Below are 23296 nucleotides of genomic sequence, written 5' to 3' on the forward strand. Positions count from 1 at the left end.
TATGAAAGTGTATGAAACAGGCGAGAAACTTTAGCGAAGATTTCAGTTAGAGAGAGAGAGAGAGAGAGAGAGAGAGAGAGAGAGAGAGAGAGAGAGAGAGAGAGAGAGAGAGTGTGTGTGTGTGTGTGTGTGTGTGTGTTGGGGGGAACAAACATATGAAGGAAAGACGTCATTTTGGAAAAGTCATTGAGGACAATGAAATTCAACCGAAAAAGAGAGAGAATTCCTTTGCTTAGTCAGTAATAAAATCATTGCATCGAAGAAGAGAATTTTGAGGTATATGATTCTTGTGTTTGGAAAGAAATAAATGCGTTATCGAAGGAAGACAACTGCATATAAACACGTGTGTGCGTGTTCATGTGTGTGTGCGTGATTTCTTCCTTTCTCTTAATTAAACCAGTGTACAATTGCAGAAGTGACGATATGTGTATGCGAAATACTGATTTGTCTATATATTTTCAAATCGGTTTGTAGCTTTTCCTTAATTATTTGTTCATTAATTTAATCTATTTAAGCTTTTAACGTAGTGTTATATGTTTCCCTTTAAATTAAACCATCTTCAAATCTTTGATAATCCATCATGGTAAAAAAGTTCAAATTAGTCCTCTTTAATTATCTAATTTTATGAACCTTTTGAGCGAAAAATTTTTGAGTTTTCTTTTAATTATGGACTACGTTTTTATTTATATATTCTCATTTAAATGGACTTTAATCCTTTGATTTTTAGAGAACATTTCCTAATTATTGTTTTTATTCACACGTGGAATTTTTTGTATTTCTCAGCTTACGCTGGAAATGATAAAATGTCACTCCCAGAGAGATAAGACAATAAGGTTTTCGAGAAAATGTTTTAACAACATGAACTGATGATATACAAATACACAAGGAGAGGGCAGTAATGAGAGAGAGAGAGAGAGAGAGAGAGAGAGAGAGAGAGAGAGAGAGAGAGAGAGAGAGAGAGAGAGAGAGAGAACAATGCTGAAAAATTCCACCATCCGTCACATGATTCGAGGTGCTGGGTACCACCCTATTCATGAGATAGGCACATTTACATACACGTGCACACTCGCTTGTACACGAATCTGATGCTTATAATGTTTACATACCTTCATACACCAGATATATACAAAGCGTCTGATCACTCTTTCAACTTTTTCCCCGCCTGTAGCGTTGCATCAGTGTTGCCGTGCTATCCATCATTCTGCTTGATTAGTTCTATACATAAATTATAGCGTTACAGTTTGTATTTACTCTATATAGTAAGTGTGAGAAGCCCCAGTAGAGGAAGGTGCCTTCTTGAAATCATATTTTGCAACATGACAAGTTCTTGCAAGAAAATGTGTGAGCATTGTGTATTTTGAATGAAATTGCTTTTTTGCACATGGCTTTTTATTTCTTTATATTATGTGTCCTCTCGGTTATGTATATACTTACAGCATATGTGATTTATTATTTGCATGAACGTTCGTTGTTTATAACTTTATAATTGGGTTACTTGTAAATATGCTGTAATTGTTGTTTTGTCCGGCTTATTTTGTAATAGCAACACCTGTTTACGTTGCTGAAGTGCAAGGCTCATTCTATATTCATATTAACTGTAACAAAATGATGTCAGAATTTCGATGTTTTGAAAATTATCCCATTTTTATTAGAACACCTTGTAACATGGAAATCGTAAGAGTAAACTTTTGAGTTGCATAGATGAGTTCCATCTCTCTCTCTCTCTCTCTCTCTCTCTCTCTCTCTCTCTCTCTCTCAAATATTTGTATATGTATATTGTGTGTGTTTGTGAGTCTGTATGTGATTGTGTGTAAATGGCTTTTTTGTTTAAATCACGAGGTTGTTGGGACGGCAGCCTTGTGTCTTTATCAAACCAAAATCTTGAGGGAAACAAGAATGCAAAGTGACAACCCGCCTCTTAAAAGATGGATGCCTATGGAATCAGTGAAAATGGGAGGAAGAGAATGCTTAAGGTTAGAAGTAGAGGAGTAAGAAACACAGAGCCAAGAAAACCGAGGATTTCCGATTAAAGTTGAAAGAAAAATTGATAGTCCGTAATAAAGTAGACGAGGGTGACATGAAAAAATTCAGAGAAATTTAGTAAAACAGAAAAAATATTAAAAAATATTAACGGTAGTCATCTGGTTTTTATTGTTTATTGTAAGTTCGATCGAGACCACAGGTCATGCCAAATCAAAAAGTCCTTCAAAGAAGGCATCGTTTGGACAATTACAAAAATGGGAATAAAAGTCGTTAAAAGAAAAAGAAGAAAAGAAAAGATTGTAAGAGTCACCTGATTTGGACAATTACAAGTTCAAAGTCTAATTGGAACACTGATGGAAAAGTAAGAATATGTGTACATGTTCGTACAGTGATATATTTCCTTTCAGATACTCCTTTATTCTCATTTCTTCTTAACCTTTTGTTTCATTCACAAAAACATCTCTCACTCGCTAAAATTTGGCTTATTCTTTTCTCATAAACTTCGTTAACAAAGTCAGGCACAAATGGAAATGCACCTCGTTTATCCCATGGATGAATATACTCCGCTTGAGAAGCTTACTTTCAACCTTACCGTTCTTTCCCTTACGAACGCTTGCTTCTTATTGCCGGCATTTTGACCTCTCTCTTTAAGGCATTGTTAGGCTTTTGTATTCTCTATTTGTCTTTTGTCTATGCTGAGATTTGTGGCAGGCAGGTCAATAGATTTTGTGGGCGTGAGAGTACGATGGTGGTAAGGGCGGACCCTCAGGGCCGGGTATGGATTCTATAGTGTAGGGTAGCGGGGTGGGTACGAAACACGATGGTTTTAAAGAACGCCTTTTGAGATATTGGGGATTTGAAAGGCTGAATTGAATAATGTCATTTTTGTGATTACGTGAGAGCGTCATGGTGTGTTAGTATATCTTAAACGGGTTTCTTTTGGCCAGATGGATATTTTCTCTCAATGTGGCAAATTATCTCAAGTTATTGAACAAGTGGTTGCGTCAAAAGATACTGCTCTTCAAGGTCTTGGTCAAAATAAATCTCGTATTGGCCATTATTTTTATTTTATGATACAAGAAGACAGTTTGAAAATGTGCTTTCTGATATATTTGAGTTAAATTTTTCAACAGATTTGCATTAGTGATTGGTTTTTGTATTACATGTCAGAAAAATGTGAGTGTGTTCCGGGTTAAGACAAATAACGCATTTCATATAGTAAAAGAAAGTGTTTATGTGAAAGCCCCTCAGTGTGGCACCACATCGATGTGAAAGTTATTAGCTTCATTCAAGTGTCTTGTTATTTCTTAAGAAAATAAATGGGCACTGGTAATGAGGAAAACTGCATCGTCTGGAATTGAAAAGTTGATTGAATATTAGGTGTGAATAGTTACATAACTGATTATGCTAGAAGGCTGAGGAAACACTCACAGTTAAACGTGGACAAACAGAAGTATGCACTTACGTCCATCGGAGGAAGACAGGGCATGAGAGGAAGCTTGTCCGCTCTCACAGTTCCGCTGAAAGGCAGGTAGCGTGTATGGGCCGGCAACCGGCGGGTGGCGCACACCTTGACGCAGTCATCGGCATGAGGCGGCCCACCCAGGGACATTCCCAGGGGACTTAATGCAGGACTCAGGGGTGAAAGAGGAGACGGTAAGGGTCCTAAGGAAGGGGCCAGTCTCTCTAACAAAGGCGGTGGCAGATTGCTGTGCCCAGGGCTGCTGGATGCCAGGTGGGGCAGGAGGCTCAAGAGAGACGTAGGCACCCTGGAACTGGACGTCTCCACCTTGAGGGCGAATTCCTCCGGCAGCAGGACGCAGGTCTCCACCAAAGGCGGCGGCACCCCGTCAGCCATCACCATCTTGGGGGTAGATGACGCTGTGGGTGGAGGAACCACACTGGAGGGAAATGACAGCATTCGTCGCCTTCACTGAGACACATACTGGCTCTCACTTTGTCTCTTGGCACTCACTTCAGGCATAGTCGTTTTTGAGGTCATTGTTTTGGCACTGTTAAATCCATTGTCATTTCTATTTTATATCATTCCTAAAATGAATTGCAGTTACTTAGGAGAATATCAATAGATCATTCAATAAACTTTACAAAACAAAAAAGTCAGATGAAATACCAAACATTTAAAAATCTCACCAAATTTGGTTCGGAAGAAAAACAAATTCAAAATAATATCTAAATAAAAAAAATATAAGTTATAAAATTGCAGCTCATGCAATTCTATATTATCGTTAACATCTTCCTAAAAGCAAAACATGGCATTTGGAGAGACGAAAACTAGTATGTGAAGTTTGATCATTGCAAGATAGATCCGCTTAACCAGATTCGTATCTGTGACGCAGTATTCCTGATGGAAAGGCCTCGAGAGTGAAGTGCTTTCATGAATAATAATGTTATGAAAAAATTTATCACGTAAATCTGTGTCACTGGGAATGTAAATAAGACGAAAGGTATATTGTTTCTAGTTTCTCAAATCTTCGGTCGTCCTTTTTTTGAATTCTTTTTTTTTTATATATTCAGTGACACTCGCTTTTTCGTTATTTTACTGTTTTAAAGTTTCTTAGTGCTTAAAGAACCACTTCTCAACAACATTACGAGAATATAACAGAATATTTAATGTTCTGCTGTAAGCTCGAAAAGACTATTAAGAAAAATAATGGTTAAATGTTTACCCTATGTACTAACTAGGAATGGGACAGTTTTAAAATGGGTATTTTTAACCTCTCTCTCTCTCTCATACACACACACACACACACACACACACACACACACGCACTCTCCCTCTCTTCATGCTAGGGACGCAATACCTCTTTTTTTATAAGTGTGAAATTTATCATTTCCATCGTTAAATCTGCACTATGTTCTGCTATGAAAGTTAGTAATTGCCTCAAATGATTTTTTCTGTCCTTAGAATCTTAAAATCCCCTTTACACATTTCCTATGCCAAAGGACCCCAATTCTAAAAGCTTTAGATTACACTGCTTATCACTATTTTCATGATGAGATTTCGGTTATAATCGAAGTACGCTCTTCTCTTTGTCCGACCAAACACAATAACCAGACTAATGTTAACAAGAATATCTCATATGAAAAATCAGATTCACTTTTATGCCGCGGTATGAGAAGTATGTTACACAGTGTGTTTCTGCTGCTGCGGTCAAACACTAGACTTCTTCGATCGAAGTTTCCACTCGTGCTATATAAAGTTCGTACTGACCATCTTAAGAAATCTTTTCAGAAGGCGTAATCACCGCGTACTGATTTCCGTTTCACCTTCTTTTAGTGTTCAGCGTTAAAGTCATTTTCCGTTTCCTTTTTTTAGGTTTACGTATCAGGAACTTCACGTGCCTACTGCCCCTTCAGCGTTTATTTTCGGGAAGGCGTCAGGTGGGTGGCAGCCCTCGAGGCTGTTTCAAAATGGGCGGAGGAAGGCAAGCTAGTACTTTGGTAGAATCGTGGGCGGAGCGTCTGTGGCACTCCATTCACCTAGCCCCTCCTCCGCAAGGCAGTGCCATGACCCAGCCCCACCTTCTCCAAGAACTCCCTCAACCGTCAGACTTCTAAACCCCACGTCCGTTCATCCGCGTAGCTTCCCTATCTCATACCCAGTTGGGGGGGGGGTTTGTCTCCCCCTCTCCCTACCCGCCTTCGTTCCCTACACGTCCTAACGATTACCTGCAGTGGATCGTGATAAAGAGGCGGGTTGCGCTTGGATGCCGGGCACAGCCTTTAGGTCAGACGAGTAGATACGGTTATGTGGATTGAGAGATAGAGCTTGGGCCTTAATGAAAAACTGTAATATTTCCACCTTTGTAAAAGTACCCTGCGATATGATGTGGAATAATAATAAGACAACCAGTTTGCATATTTGATAGCACATTTTGTTATTACTTAGCAATACTCCTTATCAGTTGTATACAATAATGATTAGTCACTTTTAACAATGCAGAGGTCCATCAAATCAAACAACTTGTTACCGGTATTTTATTAATTTGAGACACGGTTCTCTATTCAACCTGTAATTGATGTCACAAATTCGTACAGTATCACTAAAGACCCTCGACCTTACTTCAGTAATAATTTAGGGTGAGGTTGCTAGGGCCATGCTCATTTCCCCGGTGGCTGAGACCCACTACATTTGCTAACTACCAGTCACCTAATTCACTGTTTACATCAGAAAATCATATATATATATATATTAATTAAGTTAAGTATAAATTATATATATAAAATTATATATATATATATATATATATATATATATATATATATATATATATATATATATATATATATATTATTGTAGTATTATATACTTTTAAAGCATGTTTAAAAAGCTGCTAGCTCTCGGTTTTATATGCATCGTGCTACAATCTGGGAATCACTTTACTAATTGCATTCTTTGAATTTTTCCTTAAAAAATCTTGTAATAAGATCGTATTCGCAGTGGTAGTAGCAGTAGTAAGAATGAGAAGAACTAATAATGGCAACAACATTGATGATAATAGGTATTTTTATTATAGAGATACTAAAAATATTTGACGTTTCCTTCTACCCTGAAATATGAGTTATGATAGTACCATGATGCCCCCTATAGTGGATCAAGAAATATAATGTAGTCTAATTATACTATCTTATCATCCGCTTCACTTGCGATGTGACGTCCATTTAAACTGCTTATTAGAAGAAGCTAGTCAATTGAATCACTGTATTCTGATGGAAACAAGAGCGGTTGCTGCAGTTACTTGCCATTTCCATTGCACTTTTTCATGTTATTAGGTATCATCGTTTGTTTGTAATGGATAATCGTAGTTTGTACATGGCAGTTGAAAGGATATCTTTCATTTATAAACATTTTGTAAATGATGCTGCATTAAAAACACGGACTTTTGAAAATATAAACATAAAACTGATAGGATTCAAAATGTAATGGGGTACGTCAAGGCTAAGTTTGAATATTACTGCTTCATCGCCTTTAAAAGCACTAAGATAACAGTTTAAATAACAATCACTGTCTTCATAGGCTTTAAAAAAGCTAAGTTGCCAATCACCATCTTTTAAAAAACAAAATATTATTAGAAAATCTGTAAAACACCAAAGCACTCACAATGTGCAAATGTAGCGGACTTTTGTTTACTTACACTTTCTGATCTTAGTGCGAAGAGCATTATCACTTCTTGGTTTTCTTTCACTGATACCGGGTTGTCAAGGAGCATCGTATACACAGTCACTGGACTAATAAGGAAATGTTTCTTCGTTCATCCCTTATACTCAATCAGGTGTTGTTTTGTGAAAGCAATGTGCTCTGTTTCCCAGTTGAACATTCCCATGTAAATCAGTTTAAAACGATAGATGTTTGTTTATCTAGATAACGTTAAGAAAACGAGTTTTATAGGATCCGTTTACTCAGTTCTTATTAGAAAGTGCTGAATGCTGTTTTTATTGAAAATTGCTAGAAAAGTCTTCTATAATCATAGATCAAGAAAAGGGTATCAGAAGCACAGGTCGTATATTAGCCGTACACAAGCATATTGTCATCAAGCAGAAGGGAAAACAGACGAGGGAAATGTGTTGACCGCAGCGGAAATGCGGTCATTAAGCGGTCACAAAACGGTCCCTTTTAACAGGACACCGGGCGAGTGAGAAATCTCAATTGCTCCCTTATCCTCTCCCTCCCCCTCCTATCCTCCACCAATCCTCGAGACCCTCCTCGATCCTCACCCGGTTACGTCTGTCCCTCTTGGGACCCTTTTAATATTACTGCAGCCTGGAGGCTTTATGTACCCTGTATAACTATCACTATCATACTTTGCTAGATTTTCTCGCTCTCCCCCTCTCACTCACTCTCTCTCTCTCTCTCTCTCATCATTCACACCCTGGGGATAAAACACTTCTCCTCGATTTGGCTGGTAATCCTTATGTTAATAAATGTGCAATCGCTGGGCATGCCTGGCCGTTCTGCTTTTTCCACTTCGGTGCTTCATAACTCAATGTCATTATCATTAGAATATCGGAAAATGCCACGTGCTAATCGAAGGATGTCTCGTTATCCGCTGAAGGGTTGAGAAATCCTCCGCGCCCTTTTTACCTAAAAGTCACTCTTGCACAGTTTATGGTTTTAGGGCATCGACGGGGTTTCCATTATCGCCCTTGCACTGTATCAAATAGTGTGTGGAGTGCACACATGTGATTCAAGCTACTGAGGATGTTGGGCAAGACGTCTTCTCGCTGCCCAGCATCTCATCTCGTCGCACTTCCGGGCTAGAGGGCAATACGCGGCTTTCTAACCCACCCGCTAGTGCTTCTAGTTCTAGAGCTCGCCTCGTTTCTCGGTGGTACCTCTCGTCTAGTGGAGAGAGGAGCAGCTTAATAGATGATTTGGAAAATATGAATTTCCGCCTCTTATCGTGACGCATATTTATGGGTAATGGTTTCATTTATTTACCTTAAATTGCAATATGGATCATGCCTTTCTTGCCTGGAAGGTGCCTGGGCCCTACGTGAGTTTGCTGGCCCCGCCCCTTGGCCAATCAAATTGCGTGGGGCGGAGTCACGGGTCATGACGTCAAGAAAACCATTTCTCAGAGCATGTCACGAGTATCAGTGAGAATTTCAGCTCGGTTTCTTATCAGACATAAATACCTCGATGATGATAGTGATGATGGTAGTGGTGATGACGCATGTAGCTGCGTATGAATCCAGGAAATGGACGTACATCAGGAAATCTGTCGTTACAGAGAACGAACTCAAGTATCTCATTTTAGTGGCAACTATTTATGAAATCAGGAAATAGGTGAAGCTAAGGCATCTGGTGTTTCCAAGAAGGTCATTTAAATGAAAATGTATTGCAAATTTTGTAAGAGAATATTCATGAGAATTTATAAGAAACAGAACTACATGCACACAGCTGTAAATTGATTAGGTGCTAGTTTATTTACCTCCACATTCTCCTCCTCTTCTCCCTCTTCTGTTTTGGTAAAATTTTCCCTTTTCTTTGGATTAACTTGACCGTCGTGTCTCTCAGCTCGAGAACTCGCAGTAACCAGTTGGGCGTCAGATGCTGCCAGCCACATGCCGTTATCTCGGCTGTATCGGCCAGCACCGTCGAAAGCGACATATTTTCCAAGATATGAGCCCTCCAAGACCGATTAGATATAGACGGCGATTGCCAGACGGAGATAGGTGACGGCCTGCTGTGATTGTTAGTTCGATTGCGAAGGGAGGAACCAGTTGGTGAGGAGATATCATGATGCTGGAGAGAGAGAGAGAGAGAGAGAGAGAGAGAGAGAGAGAGAGAGAGAGAGAGAGAGAGAGAGCTGGGGGTCGGAGAGAGGGATGATAAGTGTGGAGAGGTTGGAGTCAAAGACAACAGCTTAAGCTTGGGCACCTGAGGTCTGGTGAGAGAACATCGTAGATGAAAAGACGCCGATTGCTCGGCGTGTGAACAAGACTCAGCAGTATGAATCATAGTTAATGATGGAAACGATTTTGTAAAGGATAAGCTTAACTTTTTACACAGATATTGAGAAAATAAGAAGGTTTGGTAATAGATAGTTAAATGAATACCTCACTGAAGTGATGACTAACTGAACAATGAAATGCAAGAGAAGCAAATTAGAAATATTGACATACTTGCGAAATGAATGAAAAATTACATTCAAGAATTCGAAGGAGCACGTAGGTATGGGAGACCAAAATATTTTATACCAAGGACTGTCCTAGAGGCTAGGAAAAGAATTGTAATCATTTGAGCTAATGAATATATGCAGTCCAAAAACTAGAGTTGAGAATCGTATTAATGACCTCAGTTTTCTTTGCTATTTTACTTTTTTGGTTACCTGATATTCTTTGACTGACTTCGTTGTTCCATTTAGTAAAATCGGGTATGTAAGCTCACGCTTTGGGATGACGTTGGCAGTTACAAATGGTCTTTTATAAATTGTTTGTAATTGCTAAGCGATACGTCTTAGCTTATATCTTTGTTCTTCCTGCTTTTATCCATCTTGTTCCATTATTTATCATGGGTTACTTAACAAATAAGAAAAATTGAATCACTGACTTTCAAAAAGGCTTTGACTACCATTTCTCGACAACCACACGAGGTGAAGCGGTTGCCTGGCTGTTTAGCAGAAGCTGCCAGAGTCCCTGAGCTGACATAGGACTTCCAGATACACATGTATACGTCTCACTTTTGGTGTTCAACACCTCTCTTTAACTTTGCTGAAAAGACCGTTTAGACGGAATTATTTTCAGAAAAAGTGGCAGGGTAGCTGAATCAATTATATTTTTCAATGTTCTGCGAGAAATAGCGTTTGTAAAGTAAACTAGCTTGGATGCGAGGAACAGAGGAAAAACATAAAGTGTTAACGAACAAAATTCATCAAATAAACAGTAAAGTGCTTTAACATACGGGGTGCAGGTACAATTCCACATATAACGGAATACAGAATATAACAGATGACTTGATATTCTGACTTTCGAGTGGTGGTTTGCTGGATTGTATCTATCTACAAATGTAAATGTGCATTGCAGAATATGAATAATGTATACCCCCTTACATCAGTTGGAGAAAATGCTTTATCTCTAGCAGGGACCAGTTGACTGCTTTTTCATATTGTAATTAAATTTAGTAAACGCAATCATGGGATCTAGGCTAACCTTTTAAACAAGCGTTATAATTAGATGTGCTCAGCTGTTATGTATTTCACAAAGCAGATGCCTTGCAAAATCCCGGTGTATGAAATATCTTGGTCCATCTGGTCAGTGACCATTCTTCGCTCCTTAAAACATTTAGATTTGTCTGGCCGTGATGTTTAGTAATGTCTTGTAGTGATGAACAGTAATATTGCAATCCGTAGCACTGAAGAATTCTCATTCTTTCTGGTGATACCACCGCGATAGAGATACAGAGGAACGCCGGCCTTAGAAATGATGTTACGAGTCAGAGATCAACCTTGAAGCTATACCATCCAAAATTCAGTAACTAAAGACATTACCTTAACGACAAATTCTTTGTCTGTATAAATCCCTTAATACTGCTCCTGGCTCTAACATCTCCATAGTATTGTTAGAATTTTGAATTATTTTTTGTTTGGTCGAATAAGGTAGTTTATAAAAATGTACATGGTTTTTTGTTACCCTGTTCCTTAATCTTGCATCGCCACGGATAGACGGTGTACTCGTAAGACTCGACTATTTTGATCATGATTATAGCTCGCATTAAGAGACTTTGACAGCGGAATCCTAAAGATTATACCAAGATGAGATCTGAAACGTGATGGAAATTATCGCATTTACTACGAAATTCATTATCGGTGAAAATATCCATGTCAGATTCCTAGTAGGTCCAATCCTTTATGTAAGTACCTTAACATCAGTTTGTTAAAATATTCAGTTTCCTCGACTTTTGGAAAATGGTCGTGGCCTTAGAATTATCTACTTTCATAATTTATGAAATCATGCATTGTATTGTAATGCTACACAGTTGTTGCTCTGGAGTCCTTTAGTGTGTTAAAGCTAATACCTTTATGCAGTTCTAGTCTTTGTGGCGATGTTTTCGATAATACAAGCTTTGTGTTAGTAGCTGGAGTGGTAAGAGTATCATTACTTAGCTGGTTTCCGGGCGACGTTGTTGTTTTCGGTATTTTTTGTTTTTATAATGGTCGTCAAGGCAACAAATAAAAAACCAATAAAACAGAAAAATTTGATCTGGTTAAACCGTAATTTTCTGCCTTACGAGTTGATATTCACACATGTATGAACATTCTTTTATAAATCATGATTCCCATTGTAAGTTTTGTTCAAGTTTCACACTGATGTGCACGAGTCCTAGGATACAGGTCTGAATGCTTGAAACAACTAAGTCTTTCTACGCACGCAAAAAAATAACAAGTGGGTTTTCTGAGTCAGTCTCATATCCACTAGTGCATTCCAGTTCTGTACATCCGGAACTTTATCAAATGCTGCCCTTCTCTCCCACACAAGTTGGAATATGAATGTAAAATGACAAGCAGTATTGCCTTGGCACACTCTCATAACTTGTGTCATATCAGTCATTTTCCCCTTCACCTCTAAGCATTGCGGCTCCTTTGCCTTCTGTGATTGTACGAGGAGGTTAGTCCAGACGGTATGAGTTCCACTTTATTCACAAGTTTTTTTTTTAATGAGGTTGCAAGCTCCATGAGAGTTTTTGCCCAGTCTGTGGCCCACCATAGTAGACTAACCTCCAGGTTTATATTTCACAGTATATATAAACGGATTTCATAGATTTTTCAGGAAATGGCACGAAGGCATTTATTTTCATGGTGGGTTTTGTGCAGGGACCTTTATATATATTTTATATATATATATATATATATATATATATATATATATATATATGTGTGTGTGTGTGTGTATATATAATATATATATATATATATATATATATATATATATATATATATATATATATATATATATATATATATATTATATAAACCATTCCAAATAGGGGTTAGAAAGGCCCTACATTCCTCAGACCTCGTGATCAGGTCATGGATGGGAACAAAGAAGCACTGTGCCATATAAACTCTCATCAATGGTTTTGGAGGAAATATCCGCCCATACACGCCCCAAGGGCATTGGACACTTACATCGGGACCCTGACTGGTTTTCGTAGGCCTGGTAGAAGCGATCCACCAATGACCTCTTGAAATGAGGGAACAAGGATAATGCCAGGGTGCAGCTTTGGCCAAATAGAGTTCGCTTTGTCCCTTTGGCATCGGCGGGTATGTCCTGCAGGTGGGTCACTGTCCCCCCAACTCATAGCCTTTTTACTGCCATGTTACTCTTAATTATTAGGACTAAGTAGATAATGGGCCCATTGTAAGTCCACTAGATTATAGTTGCCATGTTAATTTAGACCAAAGTGTTTGATTTCTGCACGTCCCACAGTAAGATTAGGATCCCACATGACCCAGGTGTGTTGGTCTCTTTTACAATGCACCAATTTATCAGTGATTAGCCAACTGTGGTTCATTGCGTTTGTGCCAATCCAATAATTAACAGTGGAGTACTATTGATCTGAGACAGTGGCTTGTAATACGAGGAGCAAGAGTTCATACACATGAGAGCGACGAAGAAGATGAGAGAGACAGTAGGGCTGTAGAAGTTAGTCTGGCGGAAATTGGGGAAGACAGTGAAGTAGAAGAACAATCTGAAAAAGAGTTACAGAGGGAATTCATGGAGTTGAGGCGGCAGAGGGGCAGAAACCAAGTGAATGTGAGTGAAACGGACATTAGCAGACTGTCAGGAATTCCTAACAGCGATAGTGCAATTAATGGGTCTATGTTGTCAGGAATTATGGGACAGCCAACTCTTCCGGTCACAGGTAGACGACCAGAACCAGTGAGGAAATTACCCATCCTTGGAGGGCATGTGCCAGAATTCGGTGGACACTGACCTAGAGAGGGATTCCTCTCCATCGAGGCCTTTGTAAAGTGTGTGGAATTGCTACAAAAAATTGGACTAATGAGGAAAGAGTTTTGGTTGCCCAACAAAAAATCACTGTGAGTGCTGGGCGTGTATGATGGTGGGCTGGGACCACGGCTCTTCCAAAGATTGGGCCGAACTTAGAAGGGAAATGATTCTCCATTTTGCCCTCCTGGAGGATGAGAGAATGGAGTTGATGGCGACATACAGCCCTACGATCAGAGTAGGGGAGATGGTGGCCTCTTTTGTCGATTGGCTGTTGAAGGACTACGACAGTTTGGTAGGGGCAAATGATCAAACAGAGGACAAGAAAAATGCATTTTGCAGGCAAATACTAGAGCATGCTCTTTCCCCAGCCGTGCTTGGTATAATCCATGGCAGTGAGGTGCTGTTGCAAAACATTATTCCAATCTTACAAAAGCTAGTGACTAGTGAACTATGGAGGCAAGGTGGGGGAAGAGGACAGGCTGCTCCCCTTCCCTTCTTCGCTGCTGTTGCTCGATCTTCGACAAAGAAGTGAACCCTCACATCTCCACCCAATGCAAGAGGTACCAGGGGAGGGGGAGCGTGGTTATGACAGGGAGGCTCTGTTGGCAGTGTGGTGGGGCGAAGGGCCACATGCGTCCCAAAGCCCCTTGTACGGACAAAGGCACTGTTGCAGGTGTAGTGTCACCGACCATCTAGTTAATGGGTGTTCAAAAAATGACGTCACTCCAAATGGGGCTCCCCCTCCCTCAAGAGGAATGGGGAGGCGACAGGGAAGGTGAGGGAGAAGTATGCCAGCGAGTGGCAACCCCTCGGCACCCCAAGGGCCAGTGGCAGTGGCAACTGCGGGAGAGACAGTGGGCCCTGCGGGAGCAGTGCCACCCCCAGTCAGCCAGTAGGTGGGGGTCTTCCCCCACCAGTGAGAGCTCCCTCTGCCCAAAGGGTGTGTGTACCTGTGCGGGGAACAGAGCAGACATCCCCCACCCCTTCTCTCTCTTGTGACAGTGGAGATTCAGTTCCTGTTCTTGAAGTGGGAATTGGAACGGAACATACCATGCCTTATAGGACAGTGGAGCGTGCGTTTCTTTGGATGAGGAACGCTTAGTGATGAGCACTACTTTTGGCGGCAAAGGGATGTCTGTCGGTAAATACCACTAGTGGTCATCAGATAATGATGCAGCGAGTTGTCTTATCAACAGATTTCCATAGGAGGACATGTCGTGATTCTTAAATTCCATGTTGTATGGATAAAGGCACTGTTACAGGTGTAGTGTCACTGACCATCTAGTCAGCGAGTGTTCAAAAAACATCACACCAAATGGGGTGCCCCCTCCCTCACGAGGGATGGGGAGGTGATGGGGAAGGTGAGGAAGAAGTGTGCCAGCGAGCGGCAACCCCTCGGCACCACAAGGGCCTGTGGCAGTGGCGACTGCGGGAGAGACAGCAAGCCCTGTGGGAGCAGTGCCACCCCGGTCAGCCAGTAGGGGGGTGTCTTCCCCACCAGTGAGAGCTCCCTTTGCCCAAAGGGTGTGTGTACCTGTGCAGGGAACAAAGCAGACGTCCCCCACCTCTTCTCCCTCTTGCGAAAGTGGAGATTCAGTTCCTGTTCTTGAGGTGGGAATTGGAATGGAACATACCATGCCTTATTGGAAAGTGGAGCTTGTGTTTCTTTGATCGAGGAACGCTTAGTGACGAGCGCTATTTTGGCGGCAAAAGGATGTCTGCTGGTAAGTACTGTGAGCGTTGTTCTGACAAATCACATGGAAGGAATTCCCATTATTCTGGAAATTGGCTTTGTGCGAGAGCACAAGGTGGCCCTGTATGGGGTGGACGGGTGTGTGTGTGTGTGTGTGTGTATGTGTGTGTGTGTGGAAATGTTGATGGCAGTGGGAACTGGGCAGTACCAACAGCTTTCGGTCTTGGGAGAGAGGAGACACTGTCAAGATGGCCCGGGCATCCAGGGGGTGGTGCCCGCTAGCCCGGAGGTAGGGGAGGTAATTCCTCCCTCCCATCTATATTCCCTTCCTGTTGCCCCAGCACAAAAATTAGAAGAAGGTATACTCATATATGTTAATCCCCATAATAAGTGGGCAGACTTCATTTTGCCAGAGGTCACTGCCATCATAGATGGGAAGGCAAATGTACTTTTTATTAATATAAGTAGTAATAGGTTAGAATTAAGTAATGAGTAATGTGATTTAGAAGTGTGCCCCCTTTTAGCAGCTGATAATGCAGTGTCAGCCTTGACTACGCAGAGTCAAGGTTGCGGCGAACCACGGCTTAGAAGTCCATTGCAAACAGCTGTCAAAGCAACTCCTTTGAATTACTGCAGTTATATAGGAGACATAATAAAGGAATATCAAGATGTGATAGCGATAGAAAAAGAGCCCCCAGGGAGAATTAATAAGTTACCTTTTAAAATGCAGATGGAGATCATCCCCTATTTGAACTACGCCTTATAGAATTCCTGCATGTCACGAACTAGTAATTGGGGAAATGATATATCAATTGCAAGATAAGGGTAATATTCAAGAAAGCGAGTCTCCTGGGGCTTCTCCAATCGTTTTAGCTAAGAAGAAAGATAGCTCTCTCAGGCGACTGAATGCCATTATGAAAGATATGCCTATCCATTGCTCTTCATCGAAGAACTGTTGCTCAAGGTAAGTTAAGTATACCTTAGTTTAACCAGACCACTGAGCTGATTAACAGCTCTCCTAGGGCTGGCCCGAAGGATTAGACTTATTTTACGTGACTAAGAACCAATTGGTTACTTAACAACGGGACCTGCAGTTTGTGTGGAATTCGAACCACATTATAATGAGAAATGAATTTCTATCATCAGAAATAAATTCCTCTAATTCTTCATTGGCCGGCTGGAGACTCGAACTGGAGACTTGAACTCGGGCCTAGCAGAGTGCTAGCTGAGAACTCTATCGACTCGTCCAACGAGGACCTTGCTCTAGGTAAGGGAGAGTATATTTTTCACCATGCTGAATCTCAAGTCGGACTATCATCAAATTCCCTGAGATGACAAGAGTAAAGAGAAAACAGCCATTATAGCGAAAAATCGGCTATTTGAATATAATTTCCTTCCCTTTGGATTAAAGAATGAGCCAGCTCATTTTTCATGAGTAATAATGTAGTTTTAGCTTCCATGGAGTTTTTGTATACCTAGATGATATCATTGCAATAGGTTCCACCGTAGAGGAGCATATTGCTAACTTGTTAATAGGTTTAGAAGCATTAAGGCACCATGCTATGAAAGTTTATTCAGAAAAATGTAAGTTTTTCCAGGCCGAAGTTGAATTCTTGGGACACAGTATCTTCTGAAGGCCTTAAGCCTTGTGCCAAAAAAGTCGTAGCAATTAATGAATTTCCACAGCCTAAACTTGCGAAGGAAGTAGCCAGAGTACGGGTTATAATCTTAAATTTATCAGAAATTTTGGACAGATAGTGAGACTGTTAGACGCATTAAGGAAGCGACCTGATTTCCAGTGGGGTAAAAAAAAAGGAAGATGCTTTTAGGAAATTAAAAGATGCCGGGGTGAGCGACGACCTCGTGTGAGTGACATCGCGATTGGTGGGGTAATTCTCAGATTGATGACGAAGGTAAGGAGAGACCAGTTTGTTTTGCATCATGAGCGTTAAAAGGGCCAGCGAGAAATTAAAGTACCTTTGATCAAGGGGCTTTGGCAGCCTTATGGTTGCTGGAGAGACACCGCTATCTTTTAGTTGGACATAAAATAAAGATTTTCACAGATCACTGACCGTTAACGTACCTGTTTACGAAGAGTGAGATTACAAATTGCCAAGCTCATTAGATCGAGTGAATTCTAGAGTGTGATAATATAAAGATCGAGCATATCCCAGGAAAAAGTAATAGGGTGGCGGATGCTCTCTCCAGGAATGTCATAGGAGTAACAAGTGCTGTAAAGCACAAGGAAGAATGACAAAAGAAATCTTGTAATATTGATGGCACAGGCAATACCGGCACTAGTGCCAGCATTGTTACGACAAATCCTAACAGTGACAGTTGATCAGATGTGAGTGTGATGCATAGAAAACGGGCATCTTGTGGGCACTCACAGGTGAGTGGGAGCAGCCGAGGCGACAGCTGGTTGAATGCAGGTGGAATACCGTTTGGGGGATTTCAGAGTAAATGCCCAGAGAATGAAAGTGTGGTTGATTTTTGTGGTTGGAGTGTGCGAGAATTGGTTGAGAGTCCGAGTTCTGAAGCCTTGATTAACCAAATCTAGGCCTGTGTGAGAGGTGAGAGCAGTGAGTTCCTGAGTTTTGTGCCTTTGCAAAAGGATGTGTTCTCCAATGAAGGAGATGCCTTATTGTGTTGATAGGAGAAGAGGCCCGGTGATATCCGTGTCATCCTCCCTCGAGCTTTGATAGAGAGAGCCATGCACATGATCCATGTTAGCCCTTATGCTGGGCATATAGGTATAGAGAGATCCATTAGAAGAGCCCGTGAGCATTTCTTTTGGGTTAGCATGCATAAGGACATAACTAGATTTGTAAGAAATTGGCATGTGTAATATGATGAAGTCACAGACATGTGACACCAAAGGCCTGAATGTGGCCTGTGATGCCTGTTAAATGGGATAGAGTTCACATGGATTTGGTGGGACCACTACTTTCTGTGCAAGGACAACCTTGCAATGAAAAATAAGATGGCAGGTGTGTAAAGTCTTTGCTGAGTGAGTCATCTGTGATCTGTGATGAGCGACCCGTTTTCTTTCAATTCCGCTCCTATAGGAGCTGGTCACACAAAATCAGCCATATCGAACCAGCCATGCCTTTCTATGTAGTAACTTTCTTCTGCTCATTTTTTTTGCACCTCTTAAAGTGGTGACCCTGGAGTGGTTCCCGGAGCCATTAGCGGACTCAGGTGGCAACCTAGTCTTGGCTCCATAAACTACCCCACACCCCTAGCGGACTAAATACAGCGCTGTAACCAGCGTTCGGGCATGCTGACTCTCGCTGGCAAATCACCAGCGTCATTAGCGGACCCACACGGCGCGCTCCCAAGCGCGTATTGACACAAGTACCCCACTCCAATTAAGAGGGCAAAAAGTGAGCATCGACGCAGACATTCCCTCCCACGTACAGTTAACCGCGAACTTCGCGGACTCAGATATCTACCTACTGCATGTCCTGCCCGTGCCCTCCCCCGCGCCAAGAATCACGCGCTCCTCCTCGCTGCTACTCGCACCCCGCTCGCTGCCCATCCCGCTGGAACAAACTAAAGCCGCCCTCGCCATAAAATTGCCGCCCTTCACGCACGGCAACCCATCATCATGGTTATACAGGGTCGAGGGACAGTTCAGACTGGCGGGACTCACGGACGAGGTACTACAAGCCGACGCCGTCATCAACGCCCTGCCGGAGGAGGTCTACAGAAAGCTCGTCCCGTGGGTGTCTGCCGCATGCCCCGTCACCTACCAGAATCTAAAAGCCTCCCTCGTCGAGACCTGCTCCCTGCCGATCTCTGAGAGGGCCGCCTGCGCCCTTGACCTCGTCACCAGCCCGCGGCATGACCAGAACATCCTGGAGACTTGGGGTGTGATGCAGGACCTCCTCACCCTTCCAGACACGGACGGCACTGATAGGTGGTCAGAGATCAGCCTATCAAGGGAAATCCTCCTCCGCCAGCTCCTCCCGGGGGTCCGAACTCAGATCCTCGACCCCTACGCCATGCTACTCGAGGACCTTATTAAGACGGCACAGTGGCTGACAGACTTCACAAAAGCAGCGAAGTGGGCATCCACGCCCGCAAACCCCATCAGTTCCCTCCAGCCAGAGGATAGTGCGCAGCAGGAGGACATCAACACTGTCACCAGAAGGCAGCCACTGTACCACTACAAGAAGAACCCACCTGGCCCTTGCTACTACCACCAACGGTATGGCAAGGACGCCTGGAACTGCCAATCCCCCTGCTCCTTCGCCCATCCAAAAAATGGGGTAGGCGGCGGCCAACAGAACAGGTCGCCATGGCAGCAGAGGTACCCAGTAGCCCAAAGCAATTAGGTTTCAACGTCCGCGACGCCATCTCCGGCAGGATGATGTTGATCAACATTGGAGCTGTCTGATCAGTGTTTCCACCGTCCAGAGAGGACCGCAAGCGCCCGCTGGACCCGGCTGCCTTCCTGACGGCCGCCAGTGGGTCCCCCATCCTCTCCTATGGCACAGTCGATCTCCATCCTTGGCCGGAGATATTCATGGAACTTCATCGTTGCAGACGTAAGGACCCCACTACTGGGCGCGGATTTCCTTGCCCACTTTGGGTTGGCCAAGCTCCTGACAGAGAAGTTTGTCTGCCACGGGATGTGGAAGGACATGAGGGCCTGGGCGAGACAATATATCTGGTGCCAAACCAGCAAGATAGGTCGTCACACCGAGTCAGGGGTAGGCAAGTTTCCCCAGCTGGGGAGGCGGTTCGGCCACATCCACATAGATGTTGTAAGCCCTCTTCCCCCGTCAGGCAGGGCCAGATACCTCCTGATGATCGTCAACCACTCAACCAGGTGGCCTGAGGCGACGCCCATGCAAGAAGCCACCACCAGTACGTACGCCGAGGCCCTCCTCTCCAGCTGGATCAGCCGGTTTGGCGTCCCGGACCACATCACCACCAACAGGGGCCCAGCCTTCCTATCGGAGATCTGGTCCGCCCTGGCACGCCTGCTGGGGACATCTCACCACACCGCCACTGCCTACAACCCCGCAGCCAATGGATTAGTGGAGAGGTTCCACAGGTCCCTGAAGGCGTTCCTCATGGCCCGCTGCACTGCCGAGGATTGGAAATACCAGCTGCCTTGTGTCGTCCTCGGACTGAGAACTGCCCCCAGAGCTAACAGCGACCTGTCTGCAGCGGAGAAAATCTATGGAGAGCCCCTTGTGGTCCCAGGCGAACTCGTCACAGAGGATTGTCACAACCTGTCAGTCCAGAGGCTCCACGACATAGTCGGGAAATTCGCAGACAGGTCAACCGCGGGAAATTCGCCGACAGGTCAACCGCCTTCACGCCTCCCAGCTTGTCCTTCACCACCCACGTCTTCGTCAGGGACGATGCCGTCGGCCCCCTGCTCACCAGACCCTACAGGGTGCCCTTCCGCGTGCTTGAGAGGAACAGCAAAGCCTTCCACCTCGCGCTACACGGAAAGGACGATTGGGTGTCTCAAGCCCGCCCTCCTGGAGGAAACAGCAGATGGCGCCATGCAGCACCCTCCCCAGGAACCGTCGCCTCCGCAGCCGGGCTGCCACAAAAAGAGGTTGCGTGGCCGCCCCCGAAAGCAACCAGCCACACCCGCAGCCAGCCACTCCCTTACACACCACACCCCCCAGCTGACTTCGCGGACCCGCGGCACTCTTTAACGCCCCAGCAGATACCTCGATTTATCAGACGTTACCCACGTCTTGTGGGGGGGGGAGTATTTGTAAAGTCTCCGCTGAGTGAGTCTTCTGTGATCTGTGATGAGTGACCCGTTTTCTTTCAATTCCGCTCCTATAGGAACGGGTCACCCAAAATCAGCCATATCGAACCAGCCATACCTTTCTATGTAAATTTATACCTGTTACTAATTTATTTTGTATCTGTCTCTTTTGTACATGTATCAGAATGTTGTCATGTCGGTCATTGTCCATTTTTCTTTGCACAAGAATTTTATTTATGCATTGTGATTATTGTCAAGTGTAATTGACCTCGGGTCACCGAGGTTCCATTGTATTCCTTTGTGTGACATCAGTCCGCTGCTATATAAACGGCCTGCATCTCCAATAAAGTAGCAGCAACTTTCTTCCGCTCATTTCTTTTGCACCTCTTAAAGGTGAAGTGGCTGAGGCATTATGTTCCCTCATGTATCGGTTCAGGTGTCCTAGGATGTTGGTTAGTGACAGTGGATGTGAATTCGTCAATGAGGTGATCCGCAAGTTGACGGCTCTCATGCAAATAAGGCATGTCACTATTGCGGTTTATTGGCCATGAGACAGTGGGCTAGTTGAGTCCTATAATCGTGAAGTGATCAATATCTCAAGATACTTAGTTGAGAATCACCCAACTTCATTGCCGTCTCTGTTGCAGAGGCTGAGCTGGCTATTAACACTACTTAAAACAGCTCAATTAGGGACACCCACATTTCCTGATGTACAGGGAGGATATCAGACTGCTGTACTGAGTGGTCATGGACCCTCAACAGATACCACTTTATACAATGGAACAGTACCGGGTTTGGTTTTGTAACATGACCTGATGAGTGTTCCAAGCTATGCAGAGACTGCTGTTGAGGGCCATTGAAAAGTATCAGGTGCGGTATGACAAATGCTTTTGCAAATGATTCCCCATTCCAGGTAGGAGACAGAAATCTACTTGAGGAGAAAGCAACTGCCGAAACGCATACTCGAACCGGCCTATATGGGACCATATTGTGTGAAGGAGATCAAACACACCACTGCGGTTATTCAGCATATCCGCACTGGGGCCATAAGTGAGCAACACCTGTCGCACCTGCGTGAAGTGCTCGAGGACATTCTGGTGTTCTACACCAACAAACCAGTGCCCCCGTACCCAGGATTGGCTGGGTATTTGGGAGAAGAGCCAATGGAACACGTAAGCGCGCAGGTGGGTGCCATGCTGAAAGCACAAGAGCTTGCTCACGAGCCTGTGTCTAAGTGAATGCCATTGCAAAGTGATTGAAATGGGTCAGTGATCAAAATCTGTAAATGTTGTCCCACGTCCTTGCCTAGGAATCGGAGTCATACCAGGAGTTTTGTTTTGTGTTTTTAATTTTTCCAGTTATTTTGAGTGTCAATGTCATTGCCTGTGTATCATATCCCTGTGTTTTAATTTTTTGTAGTGTGGTCATGTTGATTTCTTTGCAACATTTTTGTTGTTTTATGCTTTTGTTTTTTTTGTGTTGTCCCTTATTTTGTGTTACATTATATACCAACCTGGATGCCACATTTTCTTTACGAATTATGGTGTCCAATAATGCCTTTTAGAATTTTATGTTACATCCTCACAGGTGATGAGATTTTTGTGCATGATGTATGATTTTCCGTTATTATATTTTGTGTGGGTGTCTTAAAGGTAGGTTGATGCTCCGAAATAATGCTATATGTTTTTGCTTTGTCAAAAAAAATTGCACTGTTTTTGTTGTGTCTAAATTCCTAAATGATTGTTTTTTTGTGTCCAAATTATTTGATAAAAATTGAGTAAATTGCAGGATGCAATGTGAAAGAATTTGATGCTATGTCATCATGATTGCCAGGGGCAGTGTTAAAGTGTCGTATTTTCTTTTTTTATGATAATAAAGATGGAATTTGACCTAAACTCTGTTGTATGGAATGCATACTGTGAGGTGTGAGAGTCATTCATTTGTAAGATTTTGGCTTGTAACATGCCACTTGGCCCTATTTTTATGATTAGTTATATTTACTTAATTTTATTTAGTAACCAGATGGGATGAGGATCATTGTGGGTTAGTGCTAAGACTTCAGCTTTGTGGGATGCAAAGCACTTGGGAAGGGGGTGACAACTATTCCGAATAGGGCTTAGAAAGGCCCTACATTCTTCAGACCATGTGATCAGGTCATAGATGGGAATGAGAGGCACTGTGCCATATAAACTCTTATCTATGTTTCTGAGGAGATGTTCCCCATACACCCCCCATGGGCATTGGACACTTACATCGGGACCCTGATTGGTTTGCATAGGCCTGGTAGAAGTGATACGCCAATGACCTCTTGAGGTTAGCAAATAAATAAATCTGAGAAGGCACAGCCCTGCAAAGAGTTTGACACGATTCTTATAAAATATTTAAGACTGGTTGATAAAATT

General features: G+C 42.9%; 1 protein-coding gene and 1 long non-coding RNA gene across 3 annotated transcripts in view; one reads left to right on the plus strand and one right to left on the minus strand.

Moving 5' to 3' along the window:
- The window catches only part of LOC136832831 (uncharacterized), a 49895-nt gene extending 41645 nt beyond the window's left edge, over window positions 1-8250 (minus strand). Inside the window, exons 1-2 of the mRNA XM_067094483.1 lie at window positions 8087-8250; window positions 3449-4032 (exon numbers count right to left, since the gene is read on the minus strand). Of these exons, the coding sequence (XP_066950584.1) occupies window positions 3449-3904 (456 nt within the window). The 5' untranslated portion in view covers window positions 3905-4032; window positions 8087-8250. The remainder of the gene's footprint in view (window positions 1-3448; window positions 4033-8086) is intronic.
- Window positions 1-23296, plus strand: part of LOC136832832 (uncharacterized) — a 655893-nt gene that overhangs the window by 405087 nt on the left and 227510 nt on the right. The gene's annotated exons all lie outside the window — the stretch shown is intronic.

This window comes from Macrobrachium rosenbergii, chromosome 50, assembly GCF_040412425.1.
Source record: "Macrobrachium rosenbergii isolate ZJJX-2024 chromosome 50, ASM4041242v1, whole genome shotgun sequence".
In the NCBI taxonomy this organism is placed as follows: domain Eukaryota; kingdom Metazoa; phylum Arthropoda; class Malacostraca; order Decapoda; family Palaemonidae; genus Macrobrachium; species Macrobrachium rosenbergii.